At 40.0% G+C, this 21,540-nt stretch overlaps 1 protein-coding gene across 6 annotated transcripts in view; it reads left to right on the forward strand.

The window, feature by feature from the left end:
• The window catches only part of CDKAL1 (CDKAL1 threonylcarbamoyladenosine tRNA methylthiotransferase), a 642,750-nt gene that overhangs the window by 155,622 nt on the left and 465,588 nt on the right, over window positions 1-21,540 (forward strand). For all 6 annotated transcript variants that reach the window (XR_004926977.2, XM_036123558.2, XM_036123557.2 and 3 more), the window contains one exon: window positions 14,082-14,178. Coding sequence is in view for 5 of the 6 variants with exons in the window: in XM_036123558.2 (XP_035979451.1) it covers window positions 14,082-14,178 (97 nt within the window). In the remaining variant the exon portion in view is untranslated. The remainder of the gene's footprint in view (window positions 1-14,081; window positions 14,179-21,540) is intronic.

A 21,540-nucleotide genomic window follows, 5' to 3' on the forward strand; every position in this document is an offset into this window, starting at 1 on the left:
AAATGGTGAGTGCCATGTGCTTGGTCATTTCAGTTGATAATTTGAATGGACGTCAGTGTGAGTGCTGTGACGTTTGTCTTTTGGCTGGCATTGCAAACAGTGGAAGCTCGGCCCCTGCCCCCCAGTGATGTTCCATCCTCTTACATCGGTGTTAGGGCATTTGCACATACAAGAGAGGGCAGTGTCGGCTTCACTGAAACTGCTTTGCTTTCTGGAACTAGAAGTGAGCCAGTCGCCCCAAGATTTGTCTGTGACCAGCTATGACGTTAGGTGCTCCTGGAAAAAGAAATTGTTTTTTCCTCGTGAAGTTAAAATAAATAGTTGCATTTGTTATCAGTAGCTTTCTTATCTGAGGTCAGATTAATTACAAGCAATAGCTGTATTACTTTTCTGAAGATGTAAAATAAGTAGAATTTCTTTTTTTTTTTTTTTTTAAGAAGGAGTGTTGGGGGGACAAAGTAGAGAGTTAAGGGGAAAATCGTGCTGCTTATAAACACTAAGAAAATAATTCTTAAGAATATGATAGTAATTTCTTACAAACTGTTTATTTGATCTGTGAGAGTGAAAATCCTGCCAGGATTTGCCATAAAATTCAAATTTAGATAAATGGTGTTGACACTAATCACATGTAGTTAGTTCATCTCATTGGATCATCTGTTTCTGATGATGAAAAAGATAGATTCCTGTTTAATGGTGGCTTTATTAAAGTATAAGAGACCTGGGGGCGCCTGGGTGGCTCAGTCGGTGAAGCGTCTGCCTTCGGCTCAGGTCATGATCCCAGGGTCCTGGGATCGAGTCTCGTGGGCTCCCTGCTCAGTGGAGGGCCTTCTTCTCCCTACCCCTCTGCTGTTCCCCTTGCTTCTTCTCTCCCTCTTTTAGATAAATAAGGTCTTTAAAAAAACAACAAAAAAAAGAAAGAGACCTAAGCATGGCTTGTTAATCACAACTTTAGTTAGTGATTGACCCTAGCATTATTTCCTAGTCTTAGCTTTTCTTTCATTTATTAAATTTCAAGAAGTCTTCTGAAAATGTATTCTGAGGTGTGTAATGTGAATCACATCCTGGCGTTGCCCTCAAGGAGCTCATAGTCCTAAATAGGGAGATGTGTCTGTTGTAAGAACTACAGTACAGTCCATCAGTGCTGAACGTTATGAATCGTTTGTCAAAGGAACAGGACAGAGAATTTAGGACAGTGATTTTTCTGAATTAGATAGTTTACCTAGAATATGTTAAAAATGAGTTGTTGATAGTGCCCTGAGATATTCATATTCTTTGCCTCTTGCCCCTCCAGTGAAACCTCTTGATCATGCCAGAGTTAAAGCTTGCCGAAGCCCAGTTAAGGCAGTTTCGAAGGAAGTCTGTCTGTTGCCTCGTCCTGTAGGCGGGGATTCCATGACTGTAGGAGACAACTCTTACTTTTACTTGGGCGCCCTTTTTATTGTATGATTTTAAATAACAAAGTGCTTTTCTGTTACCCCCTCCAGGGGATCAGCTTTTATATTAATGCCTCTTTGGAAGAGTGGCTTTGAAAAAGGCATAAAGAACTTGGAAATCTTGTTTAAGAACTGTTTATAAGTTTCTAATAACTTTTTATTCAGACCGTATAAGCCAATTCTAAATGCAGGTGGGTCTCTCCCCAGAAACCAGGATGGGATCTAATGGTACTCCTGCTCAAGGGGTATTCAGGATGGATTAGAAATAAAGCCAACTGCGCATTTTCCTTCCAAACTTTGATCCCTGTAATTCAGTTTGTAGTTGGAACCCAAAGTATGTATTTCCCTCGTTCCTTCCTCAAAATATGTAGATTCCGGTTGTAATTTAATTTTCGTCTTTCTTGGTAAATTTGATAAAGTACAGTGAGATGTGCAAATTGGACAGTGAATTGAATAAATATAAGAGCTGATCAGGGCGTCTCTTCTTAATGTCACTTTATTAAGGTCTTCTGATATATTCATTAGACTCTTGAGATTCCTTTCTTAACCTTTTTCGTTCCTCTTTGTTTCTTTGCTCTGTCCAAGGATATTACCTTCTAAAGTGTTTGCTGTGAAGAGAGTGTCAGAATATTGATCTTGGGGGGGATCTTGAGCCGAAGGCAGGTGCTGTAATTGTGAACTAATTACAGATTTGCTTTTCATTTTATGAAATGAATTCTCCATAATAGGAATATATCTGTCAGAACCTTAGGTTATTTTTTGTGTTAATCTTTTTAAGAAAGGAGTGTTTTACTTACTTTAATTAGCCTAAGAAGAAGGAAATGATTGATCTAAATGGTAAATGCTGGGCAAGTCTTAAACGCAGTTTTAAAGGTGTTGAGGTATCCTCTATCCAGTGGTCAGATTTTCATGGGCCTCACTCCTCTTACTTTTCCTTGGATCCAAAAGTTACACAGAAAGTTACACAGAACCTTAAACTTCATAATATAGGGGAGGAAAAAAAAAATCCTCTCATTGTGTGTACCTTCTTAGGTTCATCAACTAGGGCCTGGGAATCAATCTGATAAAAGATGCATTAACAGGGGAAAAAAAGCAGATTTAGGTATCCAAGGTTATTCATAAAGAAATATGACTCAAGCAGGAGGCTAGAATTTGGAGATAATATACCATCTTAACAAAGGTGATAAGGAGCAGAGAAGAGTTTAGATAAAGGAGAAAGGGTTTGGGGTTTCTTGGGGAGAGGGAGATGAATGGTAATGTGATTAGGAAATGCATGGTAAATCAGGGTTGTGTAGTAGGGTTGGTGATGCATGAAGGGTCAGGCAGTCTGAGTTGTCTCTGGAGTACTTCTCTTTTCCTGGTACCAGAGTTGGGAGTGGGGAATGCCTTTACAAGTGGAAATTTACATCCTTCTCTTAGCCTAATTGGGGAGGGGGTCTCTTTTCCTTAGCCTGCTGTTTCTTAATTTCCTTCACCTCAAAATAATCTTCCTACCAAAGTGCTGTATTTTGTGGTGACATATTCTGGTCCTCCTCAGTGACTAAAGAAGGTTCTAGGTGACTGTTAGCATTACACCAGATTTTGGGAGGCTTGCTAATCCTTTATTTGAGCCTGCAGTAATGTCTCCCTGTTTGAACTTAGAACACTAATTTTCTTCTGCAGTAATTCATTACAGAAATCCCAATATGACGTTATGTTTTATAATGTATACAACATATTAGTATAGTACTACATGTGTATGATTTATATACAATTGTATATATGCATCTGGAATATCCCCCCCTTTTTTAATTGGTGATTTCTTTGATTGAAAATTTTGGTGGCCACTTTTTTAAGATTATAAAAAGTTTGTAAATTTATTTGTACTTATTAATATACCAACCTTGTACTTAAATGTCCATTTGTATTTCTGTTCAATTTGCATATTTCAGGGTTTTTTTTTTGTTCTTTTCAACTTCATGTGTATTTCTTGAAACACAAATTCCTCTTGATATCTGACAGGCTTCTAAGCATATACTGTACACATAATAGGCACAAAATATTTCACTAATGAATTTGTGAAAATCATGTATAAAAAGAGGTTGTTGATTGGTCCTCATTTACTCTAGAAGTTTCATAAATTCATTGCATGACAGTTAAAAGTGGCGGTGGGAGAGTTGAGTAGACAAGTTAGAAATGACATGTTGAGAGGTAAGAGCCGATAGAAGAGAAGAATCCCTCTGTATGGCTTCCTGAGGTTATTTATTATGGGGTCACACAGCCTTACAGATCTCGGTAACCCCTGGTATGGACATCATTATGTTGAAGCAAAGGGCAGTGATGGATGACTGTCAGTCCTGTCTTTACTTTGACCTTGGGCAAGCTATTTCATCTTTCTTTTTTTTTTTTTTAAAAGATTTTATTTATTTATTTGACAGAGCGGGGAACACAAGCAGGGGGAGTGGGAGAGGGAGAAGCAGGCTTCCCGCTGAGCAGGGAGCCCGATACGGGGCTCGATCCCAAGACCCTGGGATCATGACCTGAGCCTAAGGCAGATGCTTAACCGACTGAGCCACCCAGGCGCCCTGCTATTTCATCTTTCTGATCCTCCATTTTCTCTTTTACAAAATGAAATCACAGGGCTAGAAAGTTTTGGGTGTCTCTTACAGATGTGAAAATTCTGTATCTACAGTGGTTAAGGCAATCAACTACAGGTTTAATTAGATGCACCATATTTTGTGAAATAGGAAATGTGAGCCTGCCATACAAATATTTTAGAGACATTTCCTTTACAACGGTTACATATTGTTTTGACCAAACATGGTTTGGGATGTAGGCCAGTGTAGGGGATAAGGCTTTGAGGGTAAATTTGGGTGAATAAGTAGAAGCTATCTCGAGAACTAAATAAGAACTAATGGGGGGTGCCTGGGTGGCTCAGTCAGTTAAGCGTCTGCCTTCGGCTCAGGTCATGATCCCAGGGTCCTGGGATCGAGCCCCGCATCGGGCTCCCTGCTCAGCGGGAAGCCTGCTTCTCCCTCTCCCACTCCTCCTGCTTGTGTTCCCTCTCTCGCTGTGTCTCTCTCTGTCAAATAAATAAATAAAATCTTTAAAAAAAAAAAAAAGAACTAATGGGCAAAAACAAGCGTCAGTGATTATACAGGAAACTGAAGTACTGAGCTCCCTGTTTCTGGGGAAGTAAAGCAGAATCCGTATCATCACTTGTGATACTGTAGGAAATGTGGACCATTTGGGTAAACTCTGTTCTACTGGGCAGTCATCCTATCTAGGAGGAGCTCTGCAAATGTTGGGGAGCTCTTTGAGGTGACCCAGGGCAAGTTAGGAAAGTGTGTAAGGAGGAACACGCCACGAATGGCCTCCTCAACAGGCCTTCATCCCAGGATGACGCCTTCCCAGGAGCTGGTCTGTGTGCTGGGGAATCCTTCCCCCGCCCTCTTGTAGTGGCAAGCTTTTAACACAGTCTTTATTTGCTTCATTGTGGTCGTTGTTTACAGGTTGGAACATTTCCTTTCAGGATTTATTCTGTGCATATGCCTTCTTAATACCTTCTTTGTGTAAGTGGGACATAGTTTCCATCCTGTTCTCTAACTTGGTGTTTCTCATGACCGTGTGATGTCACCATCTATCCCCGTCAGGCCTTGTAGATCTCCTTAATGCTCTCAGATAGGAGTGAGTGTTTGTAACTCCCTTACTGTGTACCAGCACTTTCTAAAGTGCTTTTCATTTAAGTCTCACAACTTCATGAGGTAAGAACTTCTGTTACAAGTGAAGAAATTATAGCTCAGAGAGGTTAAGTAATTCACGTGCGGTTACACAGTAAACAGAGCCAGCATTAGAACCTAGGCCGTCTGGCTTCAGAGTCTGGGCTCTCAGTCACTTTGCTACTGTGTTTCTCAGGTGACTGTCCTGTTCCTTTACACGCCTCTGTCAGAGTGGTTGGACTTTCAGTGCCTCCCCCCTTCTTGCTACTACGATATACCAGGTTCTGTTGTTGTTGTTCTTCTTCTTCCTCCTTTTTTTTTTTTTTTTAAAGATTTTATTTATTTGTCAGAGAGAGAGCAGGAGAGCACAAGCAGGGGGGTCGGCAGGCAGAGGGAGAAGCAGGCTCCCCACCGAGCAGGGAGCCCGATGCAGGGCTCGATCCCAGGACCCTGGGATCAAGACCTGAGCCGAAGGCAGACGCTTAACTGACTGAGCCACCCGGGCGTCCCTACCAGGTTCTGTTCTAAGTCTGCAAATACTTCTTTAAGAAAACATACACCCAAATCCCTGTCTTTATGAAAGTCACACTCTTGTGGAGGGGCATATAGGGGAACACACTATTTAAAAAATTTTGAAAATTGTATGGGAGAGGAGAAGGTGAGAGGTGGTGAGGAGGCAAGCAGTGAAGGGAACAGTGGCGCTGCTGTGATGGGCCACAGGTTTGGTGAAGGTGATCCACCAGCCAGGACCTGGCGGAGGAAGGGAGGCACCACGTGGACTTCTGCACAACAGTGGAAGACTCGGAAGGCCTGCGTGGCTGGAACAGAGCAAGTGGGGAAAGAGTAGTAGACATCACAGGGGATGAGGGGAGAGGGAAGGAGGGGTGTGGGGGGGGGCAGAGCCTTGTAGGCCATTCTGAAGAACTTTGCCTTTTAATCCTTGTGAGATAATGAGCCGCAGGAAAATTTTGAGGAGAGGGGTGCTTTGTTCTGGCTTACATTTTACAGAGATCCCTCTGACTGCAATGATCAGGGGACAAAGGTAGAAGGACGCAGGGGAGAAATGTTGCTGGCTTCGACATGGTGGTAGCCGTGAGGTGGTGAAAAGTGGTTGGAACCTGGGCATCCTCCTGAGGTCCAGTGAGCGGGGTTTGCCCATGGACCGAGTATAAGAGAACAGGATGTAGTAAGAATAATTCTAGGAGTTTTGGAAAAGCATCTGGGAGGATGGACTTATTATTCATTGATTTACCATTAACTTGCCCAAGTATCTTGATGCTGAATTTCTGAGTCAGAGAACAAACCTGTGGCTTTCAGTTCTTCTGATACAACCTTCAAGCCACTAGCTGTAGAAACCAGATAGTATGTATGGCTGCTTAATGTCTTGTGGGATTGAGGTTTCAGTTTTAGAGCAACGGAAAAATATGTCACGTCAAGCTGCCTTTCCATGTGGCATAACTAGGCGTTGTCAGTGTATTTCAGGGTATGATCCTTAGTTTTGCGGATACAGAAACTTGTTTTTTTGTGGACTGACCTAGAGTTAAATGGGCCCGGGGACTGAATTCATAATAACCAGTCTCACTAATTCAGCTTCTTATGTAGGCGTATCTAACCATGGTCAAGAGCAGAATTAGAAGGACTCCCCCCAGGACCTCCATTTCTGAGGAAATGCTAATTTCCTGACTTGCAGAGCGAGTGACTTTTAGCAGCTACCCTGGCAGGATTCAGAGAGAAACCTCTTGATTCCCTTTGGAGCCATGAGGCCAGTTAGGCCTACCTGGCGCTTTCTTACTGTGCTCTTTCTTGGCCTCGGCCCAGTGTGTGAGCACATCACCCATTTTCTGATTTCCTTCTGCTTCCTCCCATCGCTCCTGTCTTTGGTCTCACCCTCTACCCCCTATCACTTTTCTCTTGTAGCTTCTTTTTAAAACTTGTTTACACTTCTCATTGAAATTCCATTTTTCTGTAATGATCCAACTTTCTTTATACCTTTAGCTTCTTAACAAAAGTCTGTGCCCTTGGCAGTTATACCTCAGTGGAGCTGAGAAAAAGTCTGTCCTGTGCTCACCTTTTTTCCCCCTTAATTTAAAGTCACAGAATCCTTTCTTCAAACAAAATCTTTCACAGGTCTTTGATACACGAAGCACATGCAAGCACACTAACAGGCTGTGGTGGACGAGGAGGAGGAGGACCTCGGTCCCCTTTGCTCAGCCTCCTCTGTATCCCTGACCGCGTCCCTCAGGGACCTCATTGGGTGTCAGGGTCACACAGCGCTGCTTGCAGAGAAGGCCGTCTGTCCTTCCCAGCCAGGTGCCCTGGAGTCTCTTCGCAGGGATGCATGCTGATCCTCGCACAGGGCTCCTCGCAGCTCTCCTTGCCACCCTCAGACCTCCGGTCTTCCCCTTCATGCAGAAGAACCTGGGCTCTCAAGCCCGTTTCGTCCTCTCCTCACTAGACCCTGAACTGCTGGAGATCAGGGACTGTCCTTTTATCTTTCTTTTTCCTTGTGTCTGGCATGTGGTGAGTGAAGGAGTGATAGAATGAAGAAACGAAATGCTGAATTACTGACTTTATTGATAGACAGAAGTTCTTAGCAGTGAGCCCAGGAACTTGTTCTGGCAGTAAGCATAATAAAGGAAACTCACTGGACCTGAACTCAAGTGGGAATTTCTTGACTGGTTTTGTACGGCTGGTTCATCGGGGTGTGGTAGCTTGTTGTGCCTGGATTCACTTTGAAGAAATGACTGCTCTGTGCATCTGCCTCGGGTACCTACTCTGCTTGTCACTGTTACAGATGGTGAGAAATGTTTACCCTTTGGACTCTTCTGGGTGCAGTGAGGACCACTCCCCTTTCAGTAACATTCTTTCTCATGGGGCATAAAATGTGCAATTATGTTCTAGTTTTTGTTTAGTTAAAATACAGTTGGGTCTTGAGATCCTGAGACTATACCCCAGTTACTTTGGATTTGAATGTCGGCAGATATCCCCAGTTACATATTTGAATACATTTGGATGGTTTTTTTCAGATCGATAAATCCCATCAAGTCTCAGAGTAACTTTATTCTCAGCTTTCAGCAGCCTCTAGCCCACCTCTCCAAGTGCTGACGTAGTTACGTAGGTAGACAGTAGCATGGCTACAGACTGCCGCTTCCTCAGCTGCTTGTTCCACAATTAGAAGAGGCGTCGTGTTGTTGAAGTTCATCACACACGTAGATCCTTGTTTGCTGAGATACTTTTATGTGATTCACCTAACCGTTCCCTAACTGTGAATACTTACAATAGATATTCTCTTCCTTGAATATTTAAGTGCAGAGAATACTCACATGCAGAGTAGTGAAGACTGGGCTTGCTTTGTACAGAAACAGATGAATTTGGCTCTCTTTTTAGTGCTGTTGTGAGGAGGGGTTTTTATGATTATGTCAGTATGCATTTAGAAATGTAAAAATTAAGGGCACCTGGGTGGCTCAGTCGGTTAAGCGTCCCGACTCTTAATTTTGGCTCAGGTCACGATCTCAGAATCCTGAGCTCGAGCCCTGTATTGGGCTCTGCGCTGGGCATGGATCCTGCTTAAGATTCTCCCTCCTTCTCCCCTTCTCTTTCTGCCTCTTCCCCCCCAAAAGAAATGTAAAAGTCAGATATATATTTAAGAAATACTTTTTCATGAAAGAAGACTTTGGGTGAAGACCTGGTCATTATTATGAGTGTTTTTATATTGATTAAGCATCAAGTTGCAGGAAGGATGTAAGGAATAGGAGAAAAGAACATGGGGAGAGAAGCAACATTTGCTCCCAACCCACTACTTGTTAGAGAACTGTGTTTTTCTTGATATATACACGAGTTTATTACTCCGCTATTAGACTGTGCACAAAACTCAGGAAAACAGGAACTGTCAAATACTGTGTTTCGACTTTGAAGATATTCGATACATTATAATCCCTTTAAATTTCTGTGTGGTTTTAATCAAGAAATGTTTGTTCTAATTTTTATTACACGATCAAAACCCAAGTTTGATTTATGTCCTGAGATCTGATCTTCAAGGAACAGAGAATCTTGGTTGCCCATCCCAGCTCCAGCACTAACTCAGAGTGTGGACTTTGGGCCACAATTATTATATCTTCTTGAATCTCAATTTTCTCTCTTTCTCTTTTTTAAGATTTTATTTATTTGAGAGAGAGTACGAGCAGGACGAGGAGGAACAGAGGGAGAGGGAGGAGCAGACTCCCTACTGAGCAGGGAGCCCTACGTGGGGCTCGATCCCAGGATCCTGGGATCATGACCTGAGCCGAAGGCAGATGCTTAACTGACTGAGCCACCCAGGTGCTCCTCAACTTTCTCTTTTGTGAAATAAAGCAAATGATATTATATCATCTTTATTTTCTATGTTTCTGTGAATTTTAAGATTCTGTACAAATTATTTCTTGTATTTAGTAGTTGGCAGAAAAGAGGGAAAGGTTTCTTTATATTTTACGCATTACTTAAGTTAGTCCTCTAGTCAAGGGTATGTCTCTAATTTAGAAATATGTTTCAAGAAAATAAGAATGATTATATTGAATTAACTTTACATGTAATTTTTGTTTTAATTAACATTTCAAGGCTATCTAAAATGAGGACATAGAAACTCATGCTACTTTAAAGTTTCTTAAGGTATTTTTGTTACCAACATTCATATTTGAAGGATAAAAGCTTTTAAAAATATGTCTGTGCTGGGTTTTTTCCTAAAGAAATTGTTTTACAGGCTTTTATTAACCTGAACAAAGTTCACTAGACAAAAAGAACAGGATGTAAGAAGGGAATGTTTGGAACAAGAGGACTCAGAGAGATTGTGTCAAAACTTTTGCTACTTTATTTGATCACATATAAAATGTGGCATTAGTATTCCATAATGAGGCTGTGATTTTTGCTTTGATTATAGTTCTGATCTACCCTAGCATTTTAAATCCAAATTCAGTAAAAGCATGAAATAGTATTCTAAATGAGTTACTTACTCAAGCATCTCTATTTTGAACTTTTCCTCTTAATTTTCTGGTGTTCTGCTTACTCCCTTAAAATCAGTCTTGGACTGTTTTATGACCTGATTTAGTGTTTATAATATGTCACCAGAGCATTTTCCCTGGATTGTTACACATACTGTCTGTACTGTTTTCAAATATAGCTAACAATACCGTGGTTAACTTGAAGTGCCGTGTAAGTGCTAACCATGATTGTTGTTAAAGTATGGTTGTCGGTGGTGATATTACCTCCTTTTTGTTTTCCACACTAACATTTTTATTCTGTGGCAATGTTTCTACATCTCTAAAGGGCCTTAAAGTTTTGTACTCAATTGGATTCTCTCCACACCTTTAGGGTCTGTTCTATCTACTGTTTTCAACGGTCACATTAGAATGCATTTCGAAAATCTACCCCCAGCTTCATTCCCAGCTGGTGACTTGAATTTCCAGAAACTTGATGGGCATTAGTGGAACCTCAGATTTAGTGTGTCCTTTGTGAATTTGTTGTCTTCTATCTCAGTACTTAGCCAGCAGCTTCTTTGAGCCAAATCTGACCTGCTGCCTGTTTTTGTAAATGAAGCTTTATTGGAACACACACACACATACACACACACACGTGAGTATGATGTATGATTGATTTTGCATTAAAGTGGCAGAGTTAAGACTCTTCCCGCAGAGGACCTGTGAGTAGCAAAGCCTAAGCTATTTACTATGTAGCTCTTTATCTAAGATGTTTGCTGATCCCTTTTAGACCTTTGATTACTCCTTGGGGTTTTCCCTCAAGTATATTCTAGCAAGAAAACTAATTTCCTTTCCTTTAATCTTTCTTTTTTTGGATCTTCCACATGCATTCAGTCATCATATCTTTTTGCCTAGAGTATTAATTTCCTCACCTCTTAATTTCTTTTCCCCTTGTGTTTCATTTTATATCTTGCCACCAATGTCATATTCTTAAAATTTGGTTCTATCTACTGTATGTCCACGCTGCCACCAAACACTTCCCCATTGCCCACGAACCTAAATAGAAACTCTCCAGCCTCTTTCTTAAGTCTCCTTCCATAATAGAAGCTTTACTAGTCTCCCTAAAATAGGAATTCTGTAGTGTAATACTTTCCTCCTCCTTTTTACCTTCTTGTCTTCGTCCATGCTGGAATAGCTGCCTGGTGCTTTCTCTGCCCTGAGTTCCACCTTGTAGGAGTTTGTTTGGAAGCCTTGTACTATCTTTTTCTGTCTGCATATTCCTTTCTTCTCCCTGATATATATGTTGCCTATGTATCTTTCTGTCACTAGGGGCATTTTATTTGCTGCTGTGTTGTTGGTGTTCTTTTACATCTCATCCATTATAAACCATAAGCTTGTTGAGTACAGGGTGCATGTCTTCTTCTTCACTGTGTTCCCTTAAGCTCTTAACATCATGTCTTAGATGTGCTTAATAATTAAGTAATTGAGTCACATTATAGGAGGCAGGCCTTTTAATTTGAATGTAATTATTGGTGACCTTACAGACTCCCTTGGATGTTTACTGTGATTATAGGTGTTATAGCTAAAATTCTTGAGGAAACCGGTTATTACTTCCTCATACAGATTGTTCATGTAAATGGAAAAATTTTTTTTGTTGTTGTCTGATAAGGTATTTCACATTTACCAAAAGAAAACTATTTGTGTGCAATGATGTGCACGGCACTGATAAAAAAGTAAAACCAGGTGGTAGAGCCAGGCAGTAATTCTCTTGGATATGTTAAGCAATCTATCAAACTCAAATTTTTTTTGATTCCATTAACAAGTTTTTTTTTCCCCAGGATTCCAAATGGAAAAATTATACCAAAGCTCTCTAATAAGTTATAGAAATGATGTTAAAATAGTATTTTATTCTCTACTTGCGGATTATGTTAAAATAGTATTTTATTCTCTACCTATTCATTTAACCACTCTCTGCATACTTTCCAGAAGGTTTTGATGTGGCTGTTGATCATAAGTAGCTAGTTCTGTTAATCCCAGGGGTTTTTTTGGCCGCCATTTCTGAGTTTGTACTCTTGAAAAGGTTGCAAAAACAAGAGTGCCAGGTGTAGAGACTTTTTACTTCATAGTGGTGTGTTCTAAAAGTTACATGTCCTGAAACTGGGCTGCTGATACCCTTAACTTCCTCAATTGATTTTGGAAAGGTAAAGATTGCCAGTGGGGCCAGGAACACAGTTGGTGCATAAAGCCTAGTACCGAGCATCCAGAAAAACAAAAAAAGGAAACAAAGCATAACTATACCCCAAAACCTGTATACTTGAAAAAGAACTGAAGGCTTGAAAATTTCATTTTAAAGTGGGCAAAGGTTGTGAATAGTTTCTAGAAAAAGATACCAGCTCTGCTTGGTTGACCACTGTCTTCTAGCACGGCATCAGTGTTTGCTGTATACATGTATGCCAGATGAATGAGTAGTGCCTAAAGTAGATCCCAACCCCTCCTAAGTAAAGACGTGCTAAATAACCAGACCTGTATACCTTTGAGTCAGCATTTCTACTTCTTAGCATTTATCTAGGGAAATAGACATCTTAGCATAGATTTCACATCTGGGTTTCCATAACCCAGAAACACTTTCTCAAATACTCAAAGATATCTATCCATCCACATATATATGTACATGTGTATGTATATACACATACATGTATATGTTGTATGTATATGCATGCTCATTGTAAAACCATTTGTAATAGTGAAAGATTGGAAACACCCTAAATGCTGATTAGAACAAGAACAGTTAAGTTATAGTATATCCACATTGTAATGGGTAAAAAGGATGAGATTGATCTTTAGGTAAAGATGTGAAAGAAAAGATACAAGATGTATTTGTAAAGCAAAATGTAGTTTCATCTTTATGTGTAAGTACTGAGCACAGGTCTAGTTACACAATAGACTTGCACATGTGAGGGCTGGGCTGGAAGTTCGCATAAGCACCCTATAAGCTTAAGCATAGGTCTCTGGGGAGCAGAACTGGGGAGATGTGTGAATTCCCAGGATAGAGGGGGTATTATACCTTCTATTTTTTAAACTTTGTGCGGTTTTTTTTTTTTTAAGTGTATTTTACTTTTATGTTGGTCAAAACACTGGGAAGTCATAGAATGAGTTTTAGGTACATTTTCGTTAATATTTAAAATAACTTATCTGTGTAGAAAGTGGCTTTTTTTTATTATGTTCAGTTAGCCAGCATGTAGTACATCATTAGTTTTTGATGTAGTGTTCAACGATTCATTAGTTGCATAGAACACCCAGTGCTCATCACCACACGTGCCCTCCTCAATACCCATCACCCGGTTACCCCATCCCCCAACCCCCCTCCCTTCTTCAACCCTCAGTTTGTTTCCCGGAGTCCAGAGTCTCTCATGGTTTGTCTCCCTCTCTCATTTCTCCCCCATCAGTTTTCCCTCCCTTCCCCTGTGGTCCTCCACGCTATTCCTTATGTTCCACATATGAGTGAAACCATATGATAATTGACTTTCTCTGCTTGAGTTATTTCACTTAGCATAATCCCCTCCAGTTCCATCTCGATGCAAATGGTAGGTATCCATCCTTTCTGATGACTGATTAATATTCCATTGTATATATGGACCACATCTTCTTTATCCACAGTAGCCAAACTGTGGAAGGAGCCGAGATGTCCTTCAATAGAAAGTGGCTTTTAAGCATAATTTATGTCCTTGAGAATTCTGTATAAGTAAATTTTTTGGTTTTGTAATGGGACAATAACGAAAGACATGATCAGGTTGGACGGCTGTTGTATTCTCTAATGGTAGGACCAATAGATGCACAGTGCAGGAGTCTTATTATAATGTTTTCTTTTAGTAGTCGTAAGAAAATCCAGTTTCATAGTAGAAGGGCTTGTTAGGATTTGAACGCTTTACATGTACTAACATCAGTTTCAAGGGTACACTTGTGAGCAAAAGAATCACACTGTTTTCTCTTCAATCTTTCAGAAAAGCTCAAGAGGAGAACAAGAAGATAGTGCTCGCTGGCTGTGTTCCTCAAGCCCAGCCTCGGCAGGACTACCTTAAAGGACTGAGTGTCATAGGGGTAAGCTCGTACAAAAGAACATTTTTGGCTGTCGAAACGTATACTTGGTCCACATTTGATTTGCTCTTTCTGTGTTACTTACAAGCTGTGTTACACTTCTGACTGTCTCTCCTCAACATACTGGCCCCATTGCTGCTGAAATTTCGTCATGTCTCTGTAACTTTTCACCTTAGTGCAAAAAATATATCCTTGATTCTCTCGTTAAGAAGAAAAAGTACCAAACACAATAAAAAGCCGTATGGAATTGAAGTCCCTTCCTAATACCTGGCCTTTGTCTGCCTGTCCAGCACCATTTCTTGCTATATCATTGTAATTTTCCCATCCCACTGAACTCCTTGTCATCCCCCCAGTACACAGATGCTTTTTTTTGGAATGCGCCCCTTCCCGTACACTCATCCCCCAAGTCGCTCCGCCGTTACCCGCTCTGTAAAGCCTCCTCTGACCACTCAGTGCGGTCTTCCCGTCATCCCTGGCCTTGGTTCCCTCTGCTGACTGTGCTTAACCTGTCATCTGCCCTCTCAGCACTTCACAGGGTTGTGATTTTACAATCACTTATCTCATTTTCTGATGAAGGCCACCTTTCTACTTAAATTACTAACTTCACAGTGACCGATTTTCAATCTTTTTTTAAGCTGACCATGTTTCTCCAACCATTCCCGTGATGCCTGACATACAGTCGGCACTCAGTAAGTGTTTGGTGACTGACTGAATGAGAGAATCTTCCTGCTCTTAGCATCGTGAAGTCAGGAGACGTGCTGTCTGTTATCGGTCTTATTCTTTGTGGCCATCACTATTCACAGAATGCCCAAAGGTCGTTAGCATTCAGTTGGTATTTGTTGACCACATGGTGGTGCTTCATCCTTCCCACCATTCTTCTAGGGCTGTACTCAATATGCTCAGGAATCCTCTTTAAAAAAAGACTTTATTAATTTAGGAAAAAAATATGTATATAATATATATATAAAAATAGAGTCCACTCATAGAAAAATTATATGAATAATTGGCATCTGGAATGAGATTTATTGGATTTTTCCTTATTTGATGTACAACAGTACTGTTGACGACTTTTGTTTTTTTTTTTTTTAAAGATTTTTTTTTTTTTTAAGTAGTCTGTGTATCCAATGTGGGGCTTGAACTTACAACCCTGAGATCAAGCGTCATATGCTCTACCAACTGAGCCAGCCAGTTGCCCTGCTATTGACAACTTCTAATACTGTATTCTCAGTGTAATGAACTTGTTTTCTGCTGTCAAATCCTTGCCCCACTAGCAAATTTAATAATCTTTGAACAAACATTCTCGTGTGAAACAGAACCTCAGTGTTTGAGAAGTTTAGTTTGTTTTCACCATTTGTCTGTTTACTTTTTGATTTCTCTTGGTTTAAGAAATGACATGAATATGGGCTCCTGAGGTATCTATTCATGTGAGACTAACTTTCTCCATAAACATAGTCCTGCTGTGTTAGGGAAATAGGAAACTCGTTAGAATTCTGTTTTAGGATGGAATGTGGCAAAAGCATAGGATTCATCTTAAATTTCATTTCTAGGAGTTAAGTTACTGGAATAGGATAATTTCTTTAGTATGACAAAGCCTCTTGTTTGTGTACATTATGGTAATATTTTCCTGAACTCCACTGTGTGTAGTGAAGAGCTCAGTATATGTTGGGATGTAGGGGAGATTCTAAGGGAGCATGCCCAGTGCTGCTAATGGGGAAGAGATTTTCCGGGATGAATAACATCTCCCCCCTCCCCATTTAGTCTAGTACCCTTTTTGTTCCATCATCGAATCTCACTTAATTACCACTAAAATTCTTTAGATTTATGTATTTTGTTTCTTTATAATTAGAGAAATAACTTAAGATCACATATTTAAAAATGGAAATAGAATATTCATAATTCTGTCACTGAAACATGATAATTATAACTTTGCTTATTCCCTTTAGACTTTTTTTTTCCCATTGTGGGTTTTTTTTTTTTTTTAATGTAATCTTTACACCCAATATGGGGCTTTAACTCACAGCCCTGAGACCAAGAGTCACAAGCTCTTCCAGCTGAGCCAGCCAGGTGCCCCCCACAAAGGGCTTTTTATTTTAATTTCAAATTAGTATGTTGTGAAAAGTTTACAAAAGTGAAATCACACTATTAGTAACAGTATTTGAGTTGTAATCTGTCTTCAGCAGGTAGTATTATTATTAAAATATAGGATTATTCTTTGTAAACATCATTTTATAGAGCAGTTGTTTCTTTGGCACTATATGACATTTATCATAACTGACTCTTTATGTATAAAAGTTATGTTCACAGAACCTAAAATTAAAAAAATCTGAAGTAGGAAACCAAAATTATCTATAATTGGTGTCTGAAAAGACCTGTTTCTGAAGTTAATTGTTAGAATTGCTACAAAAACAGAAACCTTCTGAAGAATAGTGAATTTAACCGAAATAAAGAAATGAATTATATTGATTTAGACAAGAAAAAAATTCTGAAGTGTGAAAAAAATATGAAGATACTTAAATTCATTGACTTAGGAAACTAGTTTTAGGGATTGTACTGCGGTTTTGTTTTTTTTTTACAGACGGAGTGAAAACTGTTATTTCCTCATGCAGTTCCGCTCACAGAATAACTGTGACGCAGGGCTTTAATAGAGGTGGAAGAAAGAACCCATGTAACTGCATTCTGTGCTTCTGCCGTCTGCTAGGATTTGTCTGTGTCACCCCACAGTACAGGGAGGGTGTGTCGATTCTTTGGACCGAGTGATAGAAATAAAAAGGTAGTGCACACCTGAATTAAAAAGACATATTGTCCCCATGTGTGCAGGTACTCATGGAGTAAGCGTTTAACAAAGAAGATTTTTAATAATTAAGAAGGATATTACTACCGTTGTCAGGTGAATTTTCATCAATATCAGCCTTTAGAAATGGGACATTCAGTTTGTTTTCATAATCAGAGAGAGCAGCGTAGTGAGGACACAGCAATCAGTTGTCAGACCCCTGGGCATTTTATTATCTTCTCTCTGACTGTCTCCTGGAACTATCTAGTTGTAATTAATATTATTTGTGTGGTGCTGAATGAAAAGAAAATAACAGAATATCAAAACCTACCAACCTCTGGGTCCAGAAGAACTGGCTTTGGTGGCCATAACCTCTACACTTTTCCCATTCTGGAGCACAAAAATGTCTAATTTTTTTTTACATTGGGAGAAGAGAGAGGAAAGATTTAAAAATATCCATGTCTTCGATAGAAAGACCTTTTTGTAACCACAACTTCTTTCCTAGAATGATTAAATGAAATTTTATTTAATATCTAGGACATATGTATTTATAGGTAACCCGTACAGAATCGGGATCTTTTTAATTTTTTTCAGGATCGTGAAACATTTTACCTCACAGTGAAAAATGTCATCATGTCTCTTGGGGCAGATAGTTATGGTTAACCATCGCCCTTGGAAGGTGTTTTCATGCAGTGTCATTTTTTAAAGTCACTGCTGTTGTTTACTTTGGTTACTCTGTGTCTGGCTGTAGGTGGTTCCAAGATCTTGTGAGTATACTTTTGAATGTTCCTTTCCTTCTCTTCAGCTCATTTGTTGGCAGGAAAGTTTCGTTTAGATTAGTCAACCAGAAAGCATGATGTTCTCTGTTAAAGTCTGGTAGAAAAAACAAAGAGTAGACTTCAGGACTCAAAAGCCTGACTTCAAATCCCTGGGCTGCCACATCATTTTCCCTTTAATAAGTACTTACTGGAGACCTATTATGTGGTAGCTGCTAGGTGCTAGGAACGCGGCAGTGTATCAGATCATCCAAGATCCCTGTCCTCACCGTTCCAGTTCTTAGTGATATCTGATTCAAGCCTAGAACATCCCTTGTCCTAGAGAATGTGGTGGGATGGGTCCCTAAGACCAAGGGAAGATTGGCTAGTTGGGAATCTCCTCTTAAGGCTGAGATATACTTTGAGAAAATACACTTCCTGTCCATCATTAGAAGTTGTGTTGGGGATAGGTGGGTGAGACAATACTGATTTGCTTCAGTTCTTCTTAAGGTAGGGTTATTTCTCCATGATTGCAGGAGTCATTATTAATATGTGTGACATTTATTAGGAAGGTTGGTTTGTACTCTGTTTAGGAAAGCATGTTTACAAAACTGTACATTTTGTGTTGATTTTCTGTGCTAATTACTGAACAAGGACTGCATTTGAACTTGATCTTGTTGATTCATTAGGCTTATCTTTGTGACTGTATACTCTAGAAATCCTAAATAAACTTCATTAATACACAGGTTATAACATTAGAAAACATGCAGTTCACAGCAGAATATATAATTTGATGTCAGAAACTTTGTAAATGACAGGACTTCCTGATTTGTCAGGTGTGAGCCCTGTGGGCAGGCATACGGCTCTCTTTGGAGAGCTGAACAAAAGCGCTGCTTACCACAGGCATCCACTTATTTCAGGGACTGTTAACCACGTTGATTGGCAGTGGTTTAAACATCTTTTCAGGCAGGCTGCCCTAATACTGGAAAGTCACACAGCATGGTGAGTATTTCGAATGTGGACACTTTAATTTTGAAAATTACGTGTATAAATAAAGTAGCATTTGAAAGAGGCTATATTTGAGAATATTTCTGTCATATATTGCAAAAGGTAAATGAATTCATGAAGTGGAACAGTGTCACAGTAATCACGGCATTGATATCGAGGGCAAAGCTTGAGAAATTGTGTCTTCCTATTTGTCTCTACTTCATGGCTTCCTGTATGTCATCTTGTTATAGTACCTTTTTTTTTTTTTTTTTACCTGTAATTGTCAAAAAGGCACTATCTTACCAGAATGACATGTAAATTTAAAAACCCACTGAGGTCTGTACCTTCTTAGATCTGTTTTTTGTTTTGTTTTGTTTTGTTTTGTGCTTTAAAAAACGCTATTACTTTATTAACTACCAGACGGACTGGCCTGCACAGGGGGTGGTGGACACTCTGGGCTCAGGGTCCGTGGAGGATGTGAGGAGGACGTGATGATTGGGAGGCTGTTTTGAAGGAAAGAGGTGGTCTGGAGGCCAAGGCCCAAGAGCCCCTCTGATTTACTTCCAGAAATGGGTAGACCTTGTAAAGGAGTCATGGCAAGTATGGCCATGCCACCAATAAGATTAAGAAATTCTTGGAAATCTAGCTGCCCATCAGCGTTGAGGTCCAGTTTCTTCATCATGCGATCAAGGACACCAGGGTCCTGGTTCTTTGTGAAGGCAGCCAGTTCTGTATTCATGAAGGTTAGGAACTCTGTCTTGGAGAGTGTGCAGTTGTTACCCTCCTTTCCAGCAAACTTCTGGAAAACAGCAATCAGAGACTCGATGCACCGCTCGGTCTCAGTAGGGCTGGACATTTTTGCCATGTGTTCGCGGGATGGGCGAGGACCGTGCATCTGGCGGCGGAGGCGCTGCCAGATCTGTTGTTTTTATTTCTTTTATGGCCTTTTCTAGTTTTACCTGTATGTGTACACATTCTTCAATTATTCAAATATAAAAAAAAGTAAAAAGTAGTGTATCATAGTAGTTAAGAGCATGGATTCAGGAGCTAGATTACATAGATTCATATCCCTGAGGCACCACGTATTAGCTGTGTGACCTTGTACAAGTCACTTAACCTCTCTCTGCCTCAGTTTCTTCCTCTTTGGATGGGCGATAATAATAGAATCTCACTGAGTTTTTTAAGGGTTAAATCAGTTAATACATGTCACGTGGTTAGCATGGTGCCCGGCATATAGTAAATGCTCTTTCTGTATTAGCTTTATTATTATTATTATTTTAATTTTTGTTTCATTCACTTGCTAGTAGAATGAGCATTGAGCACACCTCTGTACCTGGAACAAGAACTATTTGCTAGAGACACAGAGCTGAATAAAATGTCTTTTCCCTAAAAACAGTGAAATCTGAAGAGAGCCACAAATAATCATGATAAATATGCAGAGGGATAAAGTCCTGTGGGCACACAGTGGATGAAGCCGTCCTTGACTTGGGCTTGAAAGCCTGAGTAGTGGTTTGATGGAGAGAGGATGAAAGGCTTTCAGCAGAGCAACAATGTATCTAAAGAAAAGCATGTGTGCATAAGGGCACCTGGAAGGGAGAGGAATGGCGAGTAGTGTAATTTGGGGGAGGGGTAAGTTTAAGAGGTGTAGTTTGGAGCAATGCAGATAAGTGATAAATAGGCTAGGGTGAGGGGAGAGGAGTTTGCAGTGCATGGAATGCTTACGTCAGACCCAGTAGGACAGGGTGAGAGACTGTGGGGAGTCGCATAGCCTGGAAAAGTGATGATTAGAAGCAGTGTGATCTATGCCCTGTATTCATTATTTGTTAATTACTTTCTTGTATGTTATTTATACTGATCTTTTTTCTTTAAGTCAGATTTAATGAGGCATAATTAATAAAGAAATTTATCTTTGATGAATTTTGACAAATGTACACTGTTGTATAAGCATGATAAGAATTAAGATACAGAACATTTCCATTGCTCCAGAAAGTTCCCTTGTGTCCTTTTGTAGTTGAGCGCCCCCCCCCCCCCGCCCAATTCCCACCCCACCAAACACACATACCCACAGTCCTTGGCAACTGTTGTTCTGATTTCTGTCCTTACAGTTTTGCCATTTTCAGAATGTCATAGAAATGAAATTTTATGTTACTTCTTGATTTTTTTCACTTAGCCTAATGCATTCAGTTTTCATCCATGTTGTGATTATTAATAGTTCGTTACTGTTTATTGCCTAGAATTATTTCACTTTAGGGATGGGCCACAGTTTATCTGTTCACCAGTTGATAGAAATTTGTGTTGTTTACAGTCTTGGGCTCTTAAGAATCAAGCTCCTGTAAGCATTCACGCGGAGATCTTCATGGGGATATGTGTTTGCGCTCTCTTGGGTCAATACCCAGGAGTGGTATTGCCTCCAGTCGTATGGTAAACATCTGCTCTGCCTTTTAAGAAACTGCCAGAGTGTTTTCCAGAACTGCTCTCCCATTTTGTTTCGCACCAGCTGGTCCATTTGCTTCGCACCCTCACTGAAAGTTGGTACGGCCAGTATTTTAATCTTAGCAGTTGTACTAGCTTGTGTCGTGATATCTCTTTGTGGTTTTTAATTTGCTTTTCTCTCTTGACTGATGATGTTCAGTGTATTTTCATGTGATTATTTGCCATCGGTAGATCTTTGGTAAAGTGTTCAACTCTTTTGCCACTTGCCCCTCTCTTTTGGTGATGTTGAGTTAGGAAACTATTTCTTAGGAGACCACACACACACACAACTGTTTCTTAGGACATGAAAGAGAAGAAGTTGATAAATTGGACTTCATCAAAATTAAATATTTTTGCTTCTCAAAAGAAACTATTAAGGAA

Source organism: Halichoerus grypus, chromosome 9 (genome assembly GCF_964656455.1).
Source record: "Halichoerus grypus chromosome 9, mHalGry1.hap1.1, whole genome shotgun sequence".
Classification (NCBI taxonomy): Eukaryota; Metazoa; Chordata; class Mammalia; order Carnivora; family Phocidae; genus Halichoerus; species Halichoerus grypus.